The 18,379-nt window shown below is 36.8% G+C and overlaps 1 protein-coding gene across 1 annotated transcript in view; it reads right to left on the bottom strand.

Moving 5' to 3' along the window:
- Positions 1-4,085: 4,085 nt before the first annotated feature.
- TMPRSS11F (transmembrane serine protease 11F) overlaps positions 4,086-18,379 on the bottom strand; it is a 106,990-nt gene continuing 92,696 nt past the window's right edge. The window contains 6 exon segments of the mRNA XM_059923831.1: positions 4,086-4,244; positions 8,314-8,456; positions 10,018-10,103; positions 10,105-10,275; positions 14,027-14,226; positions 16,824-16,849. Of these exon segments, the coding sequence (XP_059779814.1) occupies positions 4,086-4,244; positions 8,314-8,456; positions 10,018-10,103; positions 10,105-10,275; positions 14,027-14,226; positions 16,824-16,849 (785 nt within the window).

Genomic DNA, 18,379 nt, shown 5'->3' with positions numbered 1-18,379 from the left:
TGCTGATACCAATTTATAATAATATACTTACTTTGCACTTTTCAAACAGTTTGAAACATTCTCTGAATTTGGACTTTAGTTTATTATTCAAGAGGAAAGCCTCAAACATCGTGAGGAGATAGATTAAGTTCCCTTTGACAGGATAAGGGCAGTTGGGAGTAAAGATGTATTTCTCTTCTTAATTGTGTGACAAGATTACATTTTTCTCATTTCTTATTAGCCATAGTTAAAACTTTCAGGCAAGAAAAATACTGAAACCTGTAAAAGAATGTTTACTGTAAGTATTTACAAGATCATCTTAATCAAAACTTTTTAGTTTGCTGCATTTTAGTGTGCTTCCTGTAGTTTTGTTTATAAAACAGATGTTCTAATAAGGCATTAAAAAGAGCAAAGTTCAAAACAAACTTTTGTTGTTTCAGCAGGGTTTGAACTATTTTGCTGCTCCTCATTTTAAAATATGGTATATAATTTATACTACATCAAGTCTTTAAATTACATCATAATTATAAAGCTTAGTGTGGAGGGTGAGAAAGGGATGGGGTAAGATATAGATTTGGAGGGTAAACTTTCCATGGAGTGTTCTGACCTGCCGATTTAATTGGCTCTGCAGCTTTGCCTATGTTAAAATCATCCTTCATTTCCTTAGGTATAGTTGGATATAGTTTTAAGTGGTATTGTTTGTCTTAACCATAAAACTGGTTTGGTTAAATGGTGTACTTTGCTAAACACCATGCGAGTTTAACTTACATTTTTTCCAAGGAGAAACGTCAGTTTGGCAACAATCAGTTAATGCCAGTGACTTCTAGAGCTGCAATATCCCTGGCTAGTGAATGTGCATAACACAGAGTAGTGGAGAGAAGACTGAACTGGATGAAAGAGCTCCTGGATTCTGTTCCTCTACTGGCTATCACCTACTGTATTCTTTGGGGAAATTCTCTTGGCTTTGATTTCACATGAGTCAAAAAAGGAGGTTGATATAGACAGTCTTTTAGGTCTCTCCCAGCTCTAACAGCTATAATTCTAACATTAACTTCAATAATTTGTAACAAGTTTATTTTTCATTTCCATGATGGCACGAAGGAATGCCTTGCACACATCCCCTCTCTGTCAAATAAATATATGAACAAAGCAATAAGTTCACTGGGTGATTGCTATTAATATATTTTTGTTCTTATTGTTATTGAATCATGAAGATTTAACTGAGAAGTGGTTAAGCATTGCAAAAAATTTGGTTCAATTCTTACTCTAGTATTAAAAACTAACCCTTTCTTTCTCATGGCACCCCAAATTCTATCAAGATTCCACAGAGATTATGTGCTGTATCATTTACTGTCAACCTAATGGATTTGACCTGTCTTTTAAAACGAGTCAGACAAATTGTAGGGTTTTTTCCCTATGAAAAGATATATCATTATAGCATTCACAGAATAAGAGACAAAACCCAGGTTTTTTTTTTAACCACAATATATATGTAAAATTCACCAAGCAATACTACTGATAAATAAACATGCTAACACTAAAACAAAAAAGTCACCTTCTTTATAATCTGTACTGATATCAGTTTGCAATAATATACTTTGCATTTTTTGAGCAGGTTTTAAATATTTGACTTTTCAACTTTATTATTCAACAGGAAAGCCTCACAACAATGCCATGGGGTAAATAGCTTAATGTCCCTTATGGTAGATGGAAAACATGAGTCAAAAGTTATCACATGATTCCCATAACACCGCTCAATAAGTCAGGATCAAACTAGAAATAGGACACATAAATCCTATTTTAAAATCTACTTTTCCATTTCTTAGATTTTCCTGTAGCCTTTTGCATTTCTCATTTGTGTTAAAATGTCACTGAGTTGAATTAAAATAATCATATAATTATTTAAATAAGTATATATAGTTTCACAGACATTTGCAAAAAGTTATCACAGTCTTCTGAAATATAAATAGAGGTACACAAAAGCATATATCCATTCTTATAGAAATTAATTAATAGAAAATAATTTTTTTGTAGACAGATTTGTTTTCTTGTTTTTACCAAATGATGCATTAGGCTTTAACATAAAAAAAGATATATCATCAGTCAAACACATCTTGAATATGTTAAATATTCTCCAGAAAGCTTTGGCTGTTTCTCTACATACAAAAGGAAGCATAAGAATTTAAATTTTTACTCTGTTTTTCCTATTGATATTTAATTGTTAGTAGTCATCAACTCAGAAATTTGGTGACCTTTTCTTTTTGAAAGTGTGTATAATGACCCTTTCATGTTTATTATATCTTAATATTGATATTAAATAATAACTAGGAGTTTTTTAGTTATACTTATCTTGTTTGCATATACTACATATAACACATATATATGTAAATTAAAAGTTTTAGTTATTAAAGAAACTAAGAGGCTAAATTTTTGTCCGATAAATCAGAACAACAAGTCTAGTGTTTGAGGTCTTACATTTGAGACCTGGATGTGAATACAGCTGCATCTGTAGTCACAACCCTGGTGACAGATGACCTTGTATCCTATGACTACTTGTGTATAAGAAGCCTTGGTTCAACATACATTAATGAGACATAAAAAGTGATTTTGAAAACCTAGTAATTCACCTAATTTTTTTTTCCAATGTAATTTAAAGTATTCTGAAATCAAGTACATGATTTTAAAGAAGAAAGATACAGTTTTAAAAAAGTATATTGTTTTATTGAGTCCTAAACAAATGAATAATAATTGATAGCAGCTAGTCTATATTGAGAGCCTGCTGTGTACAGACACTGTTCCAAGTAATTTATTTGTAAGCATGCATTTAATCCTCATGATGATCTGAGGTAGGTACTATTTTTATTCTCACTGCAGAAATGAAAGAACTAATGCACAGAGATGTTAAGGACACACAACTTATACGTGGCAAAGCCAATGTTCAAGCTCAGGCAGCCTGGTGCCAAAGCCTGTGCTCTCCACCCCTAGACCTGGGGCTGGTTTAAGCCCCAACATCATTCACTCATTTGACAAATTAAGTTTATTTACCTTAAAACTCATAGAGGCATTCCTTTCCATTATAACAAACCTTTATATAATGTACAATATATGCCAGGCACTATCCTAAGTGCTTTGTACAAATCAACTCTCCTAACCTGACATTCTGGTAGGCATCTGACTTGTCAGAGAACTGAAGACTTATAAAAGCACCATATGCTAATGTAGGTATATCTAAATAAATAATTGGATGTCTCCTTCCATCAAAAATCTAGAGTGCTTGTTTTGTTATTAATCATTTGAAACTCAACTCTTCTAGCCTAGGTCCCATTGGTTCCTTTTATCTTCTACCCATGGAAGAGTGTTCCCAAGAGTTGTCTTTATTCTCCTTTTTGGTCTAACTCCAAATGATGCATGGATGGCAAGATGCTGTTAAAGAATAAATCAGAAATGCTTAGTAACAATACAACATGCATCCTGAAGCTAGTGCTTGTGTGTATAACCCAATGTTAACAGCAAGTTCAGATACATTTAAACATCTTTTAAACGGCGACTCTCGTGGTTAATGATAATGATCTGTATTACTATTTATAAACCCAGGTCAGAGTTCAAATTATATTACAAATCCCACACTTCTCCATTCTAGCCATTGAATGTCCAGTCATCAGTCCTAGAATGTTGAAGCCCTGAATCCTCAGGGATGATTGCTGTTTGATATTTTGCTATATGAATCCCAAGTGCTCCAAGTACTGTATGAGGTAAGATTTTGACAGCCCTGGCAGCTCTTCATATCCTGTGGAAAGTGATGTTCCCCATCTTCACTTGGGGGAAACCATTTATAAATATTCATCTGATTAATAAGATCACAGTTTCTCTTGTGAGTGAGGAGTTGGTGCTACTTGTCATTTGCTGTGTCTTCTTCGCTTAGGGTAGAGAAATACTTCTGTCACGTGTACACAAAGTCCACCTCATGATATTAGATTGGTCTGACTCTGAAGGACTTCTTGACATCCAGCACAAGCACTGATTCAAACCACAAGAATATAAATAATACACAATATGCAAGAGTTTTAGCTCTGTGTGCCATGGATAAAATTCATGGTCAATTCACACTAGATACCAGTCTTTGAGGCAATCCAACCTCGATACTGACTCACTCTTGTGTAGACCCCAGGTTTTTGGGGAAGAGCACATGATTGTCCCCAACTTACTATACCGACAAGGTACCAGATGTCATGATTATCATAAACCAGAGGTCCACCAGAATCTCCCTAGAGAAAAAAATATATTTAAAATTGTTAACATTTAATTCAGTAGGAAGGTCACTGCAATCATCTCTCTTCCACAGGAAAAATGGAAAGTGGTACACAGAACATGCAGCAAACTGGAGATAGATTATATGATGTTTCTCTCAACTGAGTTAAAATTTTGTGCTAAACTTTAAAGTGAATTGTCTTCTAGAAAGACTAACATTCATATGGAATGGTTACATTATTTCTGGTTCAGCATCCCTAGATTTTTTTGCTAGTTTTATTAGACCCTTTAAGCATGGGGTTTAGTAAGCATTTATCTAAAATATTTAACATGAGGTTGGTATTTGTGCATAGGTGGAAATTTTCTGTGATCTCTTCTGAATGTCTTAGCTTGACTGTATTTTATGGACCTAATCTTGGTCTCCTTTTCTGTTACTCACCTAGTTCTAATTTATGTTTGCTTTCTGAATTTTATATAGACCTTCGTAAATCTCTTTTGGATCAAGGAAGATTAAGTAAATAAACAGTTGTAAGTGTAGAGGTTAAAATTGTGGTCTCAGTAGTTGAACTGCCCAAGTTTCAGGTCTAGTTCTATTAATTACTGGTTGTGTGACCTGAGGTAAGATATACAGGGTAACCTCTCTGTGCCTCTTCCACCTCCTTCATTTATTTTTTCTTTTATCAGCTATTTATTGAATTCCTATTATGTGTCCCAGGCATTCTGATGGACATTGAGGATAAAACGATGACCAAAAATGAACAGTCCCTATGCTCATAGAGCTTGACATTTAGGTTAAAAAAAAACAATATTAAATAAGCCTACACATATGCAAAATGACAACTGTGATAAGTGCTATGGAAACATACAATAGGGGGATTCGACTAGTCAGGGAGGAAAGGGATGTTTCCCTTGATGAGATGTAATTGAGCTGGTATCTAAAGGAAGAGAAGTAAGTCATGAAAAGAAAGGTGTGGATGAAATATGTTCTAGACAGAGGGAACAGCATGACAAATGCTCTGGGCATGAAGGAGCCTGGCATATGCAAAGGCCTGTAGAAAGGGGGACTGGAGAGAAGACAGCAAGGGGGCAAGTGGTACATAATGAGGCCATAGAGGTAAGGAGAGACTAGTCTATATGGAGCCCTGTGGGTCTTTTACAGACGGTTTTGATTTTTATCATAAGATAAAAACAAAGGTAAACCACTGAAATTTTAAGCGTTTTAAGGAGGGGGTTGACATGATCAGATTACATCTTGTTAGAAACTGTCCTGGCATTCATTTGACTAATGCACTAAAGGAGCATAAGAATGAATATAAGGGAGATAAACTAGATGGTTAATGTGGTTGGGGGGTGGAGGGAAGGGAAGGGGAGGAGAGAGAGGTTGAGAGAAGAGAGAAAGGCAAGAGATGGTGGAGAGAGATTTAAGGAGGTAAAACCCATGGGATTAGGTAATCAATTGGATATGGGATAAAGAGAGAAATTAGAATGATTTCTAGACTCTGGCTTATTTAACATAATGAAAGGGGATGCCATTCATAGAGATACAAAACATAGGAAGAAGATCAGGTGGGGAGGGGAATAAGAACAGAATCAGGTACAATATTTGAATCTGCGATGCCTTAGAAACATCCAACTGGAGCTGCCAAGTAGGAATAGAATATATAAGTCTGGAGATCAAAAGGGAGGTTAGGACTAAAAGTATAAATTTATGAAACATCAACAAAAAGATGATAATTGAAGCTATGAAAGAGAATTAGATTCTCTGGGGAGAAAGTATAGAGTGAAAAAAGAAACAGGCATAGGATAGGTTAACATGTATTAGATGGGATTAAGAGAATGAGCCTGAAAAGGAGACAGAGAAGGAGCAGACAGATGTAGGATAAAAATCATTCCAAGCCAAGGGAAGACGATATTTCAAGAAAGAGGGAGTGGTAAGCATTTTTAAATGCTGTTAAGAGGTTAAAAAAAAAAGAAGACCAAAAAATTTGTATAGCGTCATTAGTGGTTCATTGAAAACATCAGGAAGAGAGATTTTGATGAAGTAATAGGGCAGAAACCATACTGAAATGGTTTGAGGAGTTAGTGGGAGGTGAGGAAATTGAGACCATGGGTAGAGACATTTTTGCAAATATTTGGTGGTAAAGAGGTAAGATGAGAAGCTAGCTGGAGGCATTATGGGTCAAAGAAGAATTGGCTATTTCTTTTTTTCCCTAACTTAAGAGAACTGAATAGAGAAGGATCTAGTTACAAGAGAAATGTTGAGTCTGAAAAGAGAGAGAGAGGACATAATTGCCAGTGTAAACTTCCCTAAAGGCCAGCAAGAAGAAGAAATGGAGCAAAGGAGAAGGGACCAGCCTTAGCGAAGAGGCAGCTTCTCTGTTGTAATCTAAGCTGAAGGTGGATGACAAGGGTCCGGATGAAGGCATGTCTGTATGCTTGGTGCTGGGAACATGGGGAAACTCCCCTCTTTTGACTTACATTTTTCTTTGAAAATTGGGAAACAAAATCATCAGTTGAGAATAAACAGGCAGGAGAAACTGGAAGTTAAGGAAAGTAGAAAATGGCAGAAGAATTCAGAGAAAAGTAGATTTAGAAAAAAACAAACTAACAAAAAGAGTAAGGTTGTCAGTTTTGTTATCTGGAACCTATAGTGTAACCATGGGTTCTCTTGTATTTTTTCCAGGAGCATTTGACTTCCCAGATACAGGCAGAGAGAGAGAGAGACTAAATAATTGAGTTCTTCCAGGTTTGGGACTTTGTCAGACAGAAATACTGGGAAGAGAGAGCATCAGGTGGACTTGGGGTATTAGCAAAAGTGTTTAAAAAATGATCACGGGGACTTCCCTGGCAGTCCAGTGGTTAAGACTCCGTGCTTCCATTGCAGGGGGCAGGGGTTTGATCCCTGGTGGGGGAACTAAGATCCCACATGCTGCAAGGCGTGGCCAAAAAAAAAAAAAATGATCACAGTGAAATCTAAATTGGACAAGTGGATGGTGGAAGAAAGGAAAGGATTAATGGGATGTGAAATAGCAGAGAAGCTGTGCTCTACAGGTCTCTATGAAATTGAAGAAGGATGATATTCAGCCAACAAATATTTGTGCCAGGCAATGTTTTAGGTGTTGGTAATACAGCAGTAAAATAAAATAGTTGCTCTAAAATGTGTGCCTTCATGGAACTCACATTCTAGGTTAGTGAAAGAGACAGATAATAAGCCAGTTAAATAAAATATATTGTGTGCTGAATGGTGCGAGAGCTAAAGATAAAAATAAAACAGAGAAGGGACACAAAGAATATATGTGTAAGTTGTGTATGTTGGGGGGTGAGGGTTGGAAGGTTGGGGTGTAACAGAGTGTGGCCAAAGAAACAGAAGTAGTTGAAAAGCAGGCAGAAGGATTGAGGATTGTTGTTAAATAGGATGACTTGGGGATTTAGTGTTGCTGGAAATGGAATAGTTTTTGGTGACAAAGCTCAAGGTGTGACCCTAAGAATAGGTGACTGAGGAGGAGTGAAGATCACTGGAGGTTAGGAGATCTAGGAACTAAGAATCCAGCGTTTAAATGAGTTGACGTTAATATTGCAGGCCTTGGGATGGAGACGAAATCTGTTTCAGGTGTCAGTCATGAAAGAATGAAAGGGACAAAGTAGAGAGATTTGGAGGTGGGGGAATAAAAACAAGATGCATGAGAGATGATGATAGAGCTGAATAAAGTGGTCTTCAGAGGAGAGGTTTCTCTGTCTTTCGATTACAAATTCATTTAAGAAAATAACAATAGAGCATAAGAGTTATTGTGTGAACCAGAAATTTGGAGCAATAGACTTTAATTTCCTAATTTGTAAAATAGGGATAATTATAATAATGCTTCAATCTCATTATATTAAATGAAATAATGTATAGAAAGTGCTTAGCATTGTTTTGATGTAGTAAACACTCAGTATGATCATTTTTGTTATCATGTTTATTTAAGCAAACTGAGTCTTTGGTAAAATTCATGTCATTTTTTTCTCCCAGGTAAAGTATATGCCCAAATTAGAAATAGTTAACAGAAACTTTCCTTTTAAAGCTTTGACCTTGACTTTGGACTTAACCTTACATGCATCTACTTTTCCATCCATGAATCCAGCACATAACATTCCTGAAGTTATTAGGCCATCATACACATCCTTTCTGTTACACACATCAGTACTTATGGTTTCCACCCTGGCTTGCTGAAGTCTATTTTGTGTAGGTCCTATTACACAAACAAATGTAAAAATGAAAAACATGTTCTTTGAATAGAGCTATATCTAAGACTCAGAAGACACATAAATTGTATATTCCTAGGAGCAAAACATTAAGATTGTTTTATTATTTAATTATTGCCTAATTTTATTTCCTGTGTCATAAATGTCTACATGCAAGGAACAATACACATACATGACCCAATATTATATCATATTTGTGGCTCTTCAAGAGTTATTGGAACCCTCAGAACTACATGCAATATTGTGTGTGTATGCCCTTTTTTTTCATGAGAAGAGGGTTCATCACACTGATCTTGTCCAACTTCACATTTTTCCATGTAAGGAAATTGAGGCTCAGAGAAGTTCATTGATTTTCCAAAAGCTACTCAAGAAGAAACCAGGATACAAGCTGCACAGGTCTATTTGCCCTACTCTATGCTGTATAGCAGCTGTCCCCAACCTTTTTGGCACCAGGGACCGTTTTCGTGGAAGACAGTTTTTCCATGGACCAGTGAGTGGGAGGATTGGTTCAGGCGGTAATGTGAGCATTGGTTCAGTCGGTAATGTGAGTGATGGGGAGCAGCAAATGGAGCTTCTCTCGCTCGCCCGCTGTTCACCTCCTGCTGTGTGGCCCAGTTCCTAACAGGCTGCAGACCGCTACCGGTCCACGGCCTGGGGGTGGGGGACCCCTGCATGTTACTTCAGGTGTTTCAAAACATGAGAAACAAAACAAATGCCTAAGATACACCAACAATATGACACCAGCAGAGAGCAAGGCCAGTGGTTAGGAGGAGAGAATACTGCACAACTGAGTCTCAAAACATTCACAAAACACTTTCATGTTTATAATCATTATATATCCTCATTAAAATTAGGAAGAATTTAAACCAAAAAAAGTATATGAAGTATATGCTAACCGGAAGTGTTTACATCTGGCAAATATACAATTTGTAATCCTTTACTCCCTTGTACTCCCATAGCATTTTGTTCCTTCTTATACTATCTAAAACAGTCTGTTCTTTTCATCATGTTATTGACCTCTCCCTTTCCTCACCACTGCTCCAATTAATTGCGAACTCCTCAAGGACAGGTATCTGATTCCTGTTACTTTTTAACCCACAGTACCTTTTTCTTCTCACAGCCATACACATTAGAAACATCCACTTTTTTTTAAAATTAATTAATTAATTAATTTTTATTTTTGGCTGTGTTGGGTCTTCGTTTCTGTGCAAGGGCTTTCTCTAGTTGCGGCGAGTGGGGGCCACTCTTCATCGCGGTGCGCAGGCCTCTCACTGTCGCGGCCTTTCTTGTTGCGGAGCACAGGCTCCAGAGGCGCAGGCTCAGTAGTTGTGGCTCACGGGCCCAGCCGCTCCGCAGCATGTGGGATCTTCCCAGACCAGGGCTCGAACCCGTGTCCCCTGCATTGGCAGGCAGATTCTCAACCACTGGGCCACCAGGGAAGCCCAGAAACATCCACATTTCAATGAAGAGTCTAAAGAGGTATCCCCTAGATGCCTCATTAGATCCCAGGATAAAATTGTACTAAGTAAATTATGTTGAACATCTCACCATCATCCACAATGGATCCAAACCCTGTGACGAATACACTTGTTTTAGACAGCAACTTTATGGATGAATCTGGGAGGCAAACTCTGAACTACATTTGAAAACTCAACTCGGGTAGCAAGCTGAGCCAAAGCAATGTCATTTTCATTTGTTTCTCTATGGTAATTCTCATGAAAGGTAATTTTCCTCACACTTCGTTGCACTGTGGGTGGCGTTATAGTTGTGCCAAAAGTAGCAATCCATTGACTTGGGTCTTTATGTCTGCAAAATATAAAGGCTAAGATGTGTGATGCTTAACTGTATCCTTGAAAAATGATTGAGACCATATTCTCCCCAACTATTGGAATTATGCTCCTGAAAAATCCCTAGGGTGAGAGAATTTGCAGTTGATGACCTTATGGAAAAAAGAGGTTAAAATATTGATACAAATGAGAGTATGAAAGCCCTTAAAATATTTTACATACTCTAAAATTAAAGAGAGTACAGTGACTAAATGGAATTCCATGCTATGTTTGGAATAATAATAGTAATGGGTACTATACAATTAGTTTCTAATATTTTAATTCCATGTTTATTAGAAACTCTTCAAATTTGATTTCTTCTATAATTTCAGTGAAGTATGTAGAAATTAATTTTGATTTGTTTTGGGTATTATGCACCATAAGAGGTATTTTCCTTCTGTATGAGACACTCCATCCATTCTTATTTTATGACTCACCTGTCAGTTCTTGTTTACTGGGTCTTACCTTGATCTTTGAGATAAAGTGTAATTTGTCTGCTTCGCAAACCCTCATATGTACACAGGATTGTTTCTCCACCCAAGGCCCATACCCTGCCCCAATACTCAAGAGCTAAGCAGCCCTATTCAGTGTCATGTTGTTAGTGCTCCCACAACCTTTGACCTGGCCTAGTCAGTCCCTCTTACTATTTTTGAGGCTCTTCCTTAACACAGATGCTTTTCTCTACCACAAGGTTACATAACAAGCAAATTCTGTCTACTCCTATCATCTCTTTACCTCCCTATTCTAATCTAAAGCCCAGTTCCCTCTTTGTCTAATTATCCCTTTCAAGAATGACTAGAAATATAGAGAAACTTGAAATTCTCTATGTAGAAGAAAATTATTTAAAAGGAAATCACACAGAAGAGAATTCAGAAAGGGGATTTCCTTGTTCATGCAGGATTACTGTGTTGGTGAATCATAAACTTTTAAGTATAATGAAAAACCTGAAAGATCAGTGGTTTTCAGAGTACTCTGCACTGCCCCAGGGATGAGCAGGCCGAGCCTAGGGGCGGAGGTATTGGGATATAGGGAGGGCTCCTCTCTCATCTGTTGTTGTTTCTTTTTTAATTTCCACTTGGTTATGTATATAATCTTTTTTTTTTTTTTCTGGTCTGCGTTGGGTCTTCATTGCTGCACGCGGGTTTTCTCTAGTTGTGGTGAGCGGGGGCTACCCTTCGTTGCAGTGTGCAGGCTTCTCATTGTGGCAGCTTCTCTTGCTGCGGAGCACAGGCTCTAAGCGTGCGGGCTTCAGTAGTTGCAGCACGCGGGCTCAGTAGTTGAGGCATGCGAGCCCTAGAGCGTGGGGGCTTCAGTAGTTGTGGTGCACGGGCTCTAGGGCACGCAGGCTTCAGCAGTTGTGGCGCGTGGGCTCAGTGGTTGTGGCTCATGGGCTCTAGAGCACAGGCTTCAGTAGTTGTGGTGCATGGGCTTAGTTGCTCCACGGCATATGGGATCTTCCCGGACCAGGGATCGAACCCGTGTCCTCTGTATTGGCAGGCGGATTCTTAACCACTGCACCACCAGGGAAGTGCCTCTCATCTGTTTTACTTATTTACACTTTAAAGGAAGATTTTATTCAAAGCAGAAGTCTTAGAGCTGAAGCATTCATTTGAAAACTAGAATTCTGGAAGCTACGAAGACATATGTTACTTCAGTCATTAAGGAGCTTGTAAGCTAATGGAGTGGACAAAACAGGAATACCCATCTCTTCATGTATCATCAACCAGAAAGGGAGTCTCCAGTCGTAGGCACAGTTCAATATGTTTTGTGGATAAGAACACTGAGACTTACTAAGAAGTTAAATGGCTTGCCCAGGTAAGTCACATATCCACCTGGTTACTGTCAGAGAGAGATGGCCTAGGTCTCATGATATCCTGTCAAGACCTTTTTCCGTACACACTCTTGTTTCACAAAGACTGGGATCTTTTTTCATGGACATAAAAGTACTAACATTTGTCTTAAACAAAATTTTAAAAAATACACTAATTCTGTAGGAAAAAAACATAAAAATTTTAAAAGTATTTGGATAATTGTGATATTGCCTTCAAAGAATCCTTATTTTTCCTTCACAACAGTACACTGCATTATGCAGTTACATGAAATTATATCACCTGCGAAATGGAACCCTTTCTCTCCAGGATCATTACCTTTCCCAACTCTTTTATATTATTATTATTACTGGCATAAAATATGCTATTACATTTCTCATATTTTAAAAAATCCTTCCTTTGAGTCCACAACCACCCCCAACTGTCAAATTTCTCTGCTCCCATTTATGTAAAAACTCCTTGAAAGTGGCATCTAAACTCACTACATCCAAACCTTCTCCTTCTTTTCTCTCTTGAATTCATTCCCATCCCCATCATATAATCACAATTTCTTTTATCAAGGTCACCAGTTATCTCTATTTTATCAAACTCAATGGCCGATCCCCATGTAGGTCTGCCAACACACAGAGATGGCACTGGACCTGCCGAAAATGTATCTCAGTCATTATAGCTTATATTCTTCACTAAATGCATTGACATTCTGGGCTTATTTATTTTTAATTTATATAAGCAAAGATCAGTTATAAAGCAAAATAGATGACACTCCCAAACACAAGTGTGAAGATTGGAGGATTCTGTAAACATGAAAAAAAATCAGAAAGCCTTGAAAAATTAGTGAGACTCAAGTTTACCTAAGGCATGATGCTAGTTATTTTCGGGGTTGTGAATTTGTGTGAGTCCCTTTTCTCTTCTTTCATGAGAGAGTGACAGACAGTCACCTTAAATTCATTAGGTCATTCTCATTGCACATCTGCTCCATATATAAAGGTGTAGGCATCTTGAAACAATTTGGGTGTTACCGCAGAAGGATGATCAAGCACATCCTAGACACACCAAGGATAGTTTCCTCTGAAAGGGTGTGTGAACAGTGCCACTGGCCAGGGCTTTACTCAGAGCTTTTGTCTTTTGAGGGTTTAAAAGGAAAAACTTTCTGTACCCTGATGGTGAAACCTCAGGGAGAAAAGATAGTGTGTCCCTGATCTTGGGGCAGTAGCGTGCCTGTGCATGTCTGTGTATGTGAAGTGATATAGCTGAGTGTTAAGAGCTACAACTGTGAAAGCCCAAGCAGAGAACTCCTTTTGGGTTGTGTATGACTGGTCTTACATACTATGAGGGCAGTGATAAAGGCTGGCTGGTCTCTCTCACCATCCACACACCTCTCTGGTCCATAATAGCCCACACAGTTCTTGGATAATGCAATTGGAAGGGAGAGCTTCAAGAGTGATACCTTTGATTTTTTTCTTTTTCCTTATTTGATTTTTTTCTCATCACTTAACTAAAGTGATGGTGGATGTTGATAGTTGGAGGATAGATGCAATAATATTTTTTAAAGTGGCTGAATTTTCTCTTTAAATAGGTAGAAGAGTTTAAATTTGTTACCTGTATAATAGTCTTTAAACTAAAATAATTTATGGTATGGTAGAAAAGATCACACTGGTGTCATGATGCTACAAGAGAATATGTGGTAAGAGCCATAAGAATGATGCAAACCAAACATGATAGATACGGAGAGAAGGGTGAGGGGATGAGTATGATTGGGGCGTAGAGCAACCATAATGTATTTAGGGGTCCATCCAGAACGGAGTAGAGGATAAGCTGGTGAGATTGGACTCTTCCCAGCACTAAATTGACGGTAATTAATAACTGAGTAAGGAAGACTAGCAACAGCTGTAATAAACTTACTTGCGGAAGTAGTGAGCCGCCGTGAGCAGCCACGTGTTACTGATGAGGCTAGCTCCGCACTGCTAGCCTGCCCCTATGAGCTGGAGGCTGGCCTGCCATGGCCACTGCCCTTCCATAGCTGTTTCACTTCCTTGGACAATCCTTTCAGTAGAAGAGGATGCTGGTAATGGCATGTATGAAGATGTCATCCTTATTCCAGTCTGTCACAGAAACATGTGTTAGTTTGTTTTCATGAAAAGGAGTGGAAAAAAAGCACATCCTGATTTGCACTGCGTGCAGATGGTTAGACAGTCCATTGAACCTGCTATTCTTTAACCCATTCCTAGAACTCAGTCTCTGGGGTTATTCTGTAGGGGTCCTAGTAATCCTATTGAGGTTCAGAAAATACTTACCAACATTTCAAGGCATCCAAACCAGGAATTAACTTCGGTCTCCATATGAAGCATATATGGATGAATAAATAGGTAGGTAGATAAATTACTGAGCATAAAAATGTATAGATCATCTGCTAAGGGTTTCAGATACATTTATAGCAAAACACTTTTCAAATGAGAAAACTCGGCTCTGGAGGAGAACGTAAACTACTGGAGGTCACCCAGCTGGTAAGTGACAGAGTTGTATATAAAATTAGAAGGATCCACATCAAAGCTTGTATTCTTACTACTGAGAGAGAGCCCAACACTGAATGTCGGTCATGATTCTGCCTTGACATGAATCTGTAGACTGTCTTTGAAAAGCACTGAAATTTAAGTCTTAAATACAATGACTTTTTTGCTTTTCTAAGATTTAAAAGATTAGTTTAAAAAAAAATTCTGATTCCCTGATAGCAAACCCTCAATTGATTAGACTTCAAATCAACCTTAAGTAATACTTGAAAGTATATTAGCATACTTTATTAATGTGCTTTTTAATTATTTATATTTTGTTAAGAATACAAGTTTTTTTTTTTTTACAAAAAGGGGTTTTATTCAAAAACAGGTAAAAAATAGTTGCCTGAAATCATATTTACAAATTTATCATAACTCCCTTAGTGTTAAGTAGCTTTAGCTTAAGGTGACCATAAAATTGAACAAATAGAGTGTCTAGGTTAATATGGTGCCATATCAGTAGTGCCTAATACTTCCTCTCCCAACTTCCCCTTAAAGTAAGCATGAAGATAATAATAATAAAAATAATATCTACTAGTTATGAGCCAGGCCCTGTACATAGTGTTACATATATTTTCCCTAATTTTTATAACAACCCTCTATGTTAGATGTTATTATCTTCATATTGCAGAAGAAAAAAATTGAGTCTATGGTAATGTTCAAAGGCAAAAGGAGAAAAATCACCAGTAATTAAGGAAGGATAAGAAAAATTATAAATTCTGGTAGTAATTTTCAGTAACTGCAGTATTCGGTTGGTTGGTTTAAAAAGCAACTTCTTAGATTACCCAAGCTATATCCCTGAACCAGAATTGTGTGGAGAACCCCAACAATTCCGACAAAGCCACCGCTGTTGTGATTCCCCAGCCCAGGGAATAAAGCTAGCCAAATAGAAACTATAGTTTGAACCATCCAACTGTGACCCACCAAGTCTTTTCTCTCTGTGTGTGTTCAAAAGAAGCCACACTGTCCAGCACACCATCCTATCTAGGGACACAGGAAAGATGAAAAGTTCTATGAAAATGTAGTTATTTTATTAAATGGTCTGAACGTGTACCCCAAAATTTATAGTTGAAATCCTAACCGTTAAAGGTGGTGGTATTAGTAGGTGAAGGTGCTTAAGTCATGAAGGTGGAGCTCTCATGAATGGGATTAGGGCCTTATGGAAGAGTGTGCACAGGGATCCCTAGCCTCTTCCACCATTTGACTATACAGCAAGACGTCTGAGTCAGAAGAGGGCCCTCACCGGACCATCTGGCACCCTGATCTCAGACTTCTAGCCTTCAGAACTGTGAGAAATATATTTCTGCCATTTATAAACTACCCAATCTATGGTATTTTGTTATCACACAAGGAATGGACTAATGAAAAGCAATTTAAACAGAGAAAGAAAGAGCACTGGCACCAGTGAATGCTGGAGCTGGTGGTACTCTAAAATGGGTAGTTGATGTAGTTTTCATATACTCTATTTGTAAGATCAGAAATTAATCCTGCATCTAACTGTACGGTATGGTTAAGGTCCTCTAAATCAGATGATATATAAACTCAGAAGACAGACATATCTCAGAAAGTTTTCTTCAAAAATTTTTAGGACATGTGCTTGGTATCAGCAAAGATATGCAAGAAAACATGATCTTATTAAACAAAAGTAGCCAAACATAAGGGGAAAATATGCTGTGATAAGAGTACACATAATGAAAGAGTTGTCTGTCACTAAAGAAAATTCAAAAAATTACAGAAATGTCATAACAGATATAAAATCCACGTAAAAGTAGTAAAAAGAAAAAGTGACACCAGATAACAGAGATAAGTGGTTTTCAGGAGTATAGATCTGATGAGATCTTTCAGAATGCAGAGGAAAGTAACCTGAGCTGGAACTAGAAATAATGATTGACATGGAGAGCAGAAAATGGACATTCAGGTAATAAATCATTTGTGTTCCTGAGGAAGAAAAAAAAGAACAATTGGAACAGAGTCAATCATCAGATTTATAGAGGAAGAACATTTTTCCAGAATGAGAAAAAAAATAGTGTACACATTGAAAATGCTCATAATTTCCCAAAGTTCAGTGCCAAATACAACCACATCTAGATCTCTTGGCAAAAAAAAAGAAAGAAAGAAAGAAAAAAAGTTATAGGATAAAGATTTCCTACCTTCATCCAGAAACCAAAAAGGTAACCTATATAAGAATAAAAATCACACCAGCCTTAGACTTCTACTCTATAACAAAAACACTAGAATAAAAGGCAATAATGTATATACAATTATTTGGGAAAGTTTATGGTCCAATAATCCTATAAAATGAGAAAAAGGAAGTAGAAAGAGATTCTGACATGCAAGTTCTCAGAAAATATACCATCTGTATAATTTTCTTATTTAAAAATAACTTGAATATAGCTGATTCACTTTGTTATAAAGCAGAAACTAACACACCATCGTAAAGCAATTATACTCCAATAAAGACGTTAAAAAAAAAGAAACAAAAGAGAAAAAAAATAACTTGAGGATAGAGTTTAGCGAGCAAAAAGGTGAATTTAAATCAAGACTCAAGAATGAGAAATAGTAAAAATATAACAAGAGTCTTTAGTGATGGGTAAATAATTGTAATATTGGGATAAAATGGAACATGATATTTTGAAAAAGAATATTAATAGATTAATAGATTTCCTGGACATTTCACTTCTCTTCATTTAATGAGAGCTATGTATGTGGCAGAAGAAAATATATGTAGTAGAATTTTGGTTATTGAGGATGGTCATAGAATATCGTTATTTTGATATTAAAACAACCTTTATAGTAACAAGTCAGTATACATGACCAAGAAGGCTGAAAAATGATTTTTAAAAATTGTAAAATAAGAAACTCTACAATTTTAACATTTTTTATGGTGGATATTTTACTTTAGCTTATATAATCATGTATTAGGGAAATTATATTATTAGGAATTGAGATTTAGTTTGAGATTGCCATTTATAGAGTTCTGGAAAATGTCATATTTTTCTTTGGAATATAATTGATTAAAAATAAAGATGGATACCATACTCTACATCATTTCTAATTACTTCAGGAAGAAGTTGTCACTATTATGTGTGGAGATTCTATCTCAAAATGTATTTAAAGGATTTTCCTGATGTCTAACAATAGAGAAATTCACTTTAGATGACCTGTTTCTTCAATTCATGGCTGCTGGGAGGGGAAAAGACTCTAGGTCCAAAGGACAAGCCTTATTTTTTGGTATTAAGTCAGAAGTAACTACACTTGGAAATACTTAATTGGAAGCAGTGAACAGAGCTGGAACACCTAATGCCTGTGAGATGTATACTAGAGTTCAGGGGGAGGAGTAAGAAAATATAAAGACACAGTCCCTTACCTTGGCACTTACAATCTTATTTGAAACACATTATTTTACTTTCTCTAATTATATGTTGGCATAGAAAAATAGAAATGTCTCTCAGTTTGGTTTCCAACTAGTTGTGAGGTAGTTTTAGTTTCATAACCTTTTGAACTTCATTTTCTTCCACTTTTGGGGGAAAATAAAATGACAACTTTTCTGAGTTTGTGTTGTGAGGAATCAATGAGGAGATGAATAAGAAATTGTTTTCAATTGGAAATAAACTAGAGAACCTCTTTACAGTTCATGTCAATGGTTCTTCCAACAGGGGTCAACCTTCATAAAGATGTCTGTTTCTTTGATACTATAGAAGCTAAC

Source organism: Balaenoptera ricei, chromosome 5 (genome assembly GCF_028023285.1).
Source record: "Balaenoptera ricei isolate mBalRic1 chromosome 5, mBalRic1.hap2, whole genome shotgun sequence".
Taxonomy (NCBI): Eukaryota; Metazoa; Chordata; class Mammalia; order Artiodactyla; family Balaenopteridae; genus Balaenoptera; species Balaenoptera ricei.
The sequence above is the reverse complement of the archived record's forward strand: the minus strand, read 5'-3'. Positions and strand labels throughout refer to the sequence as shown.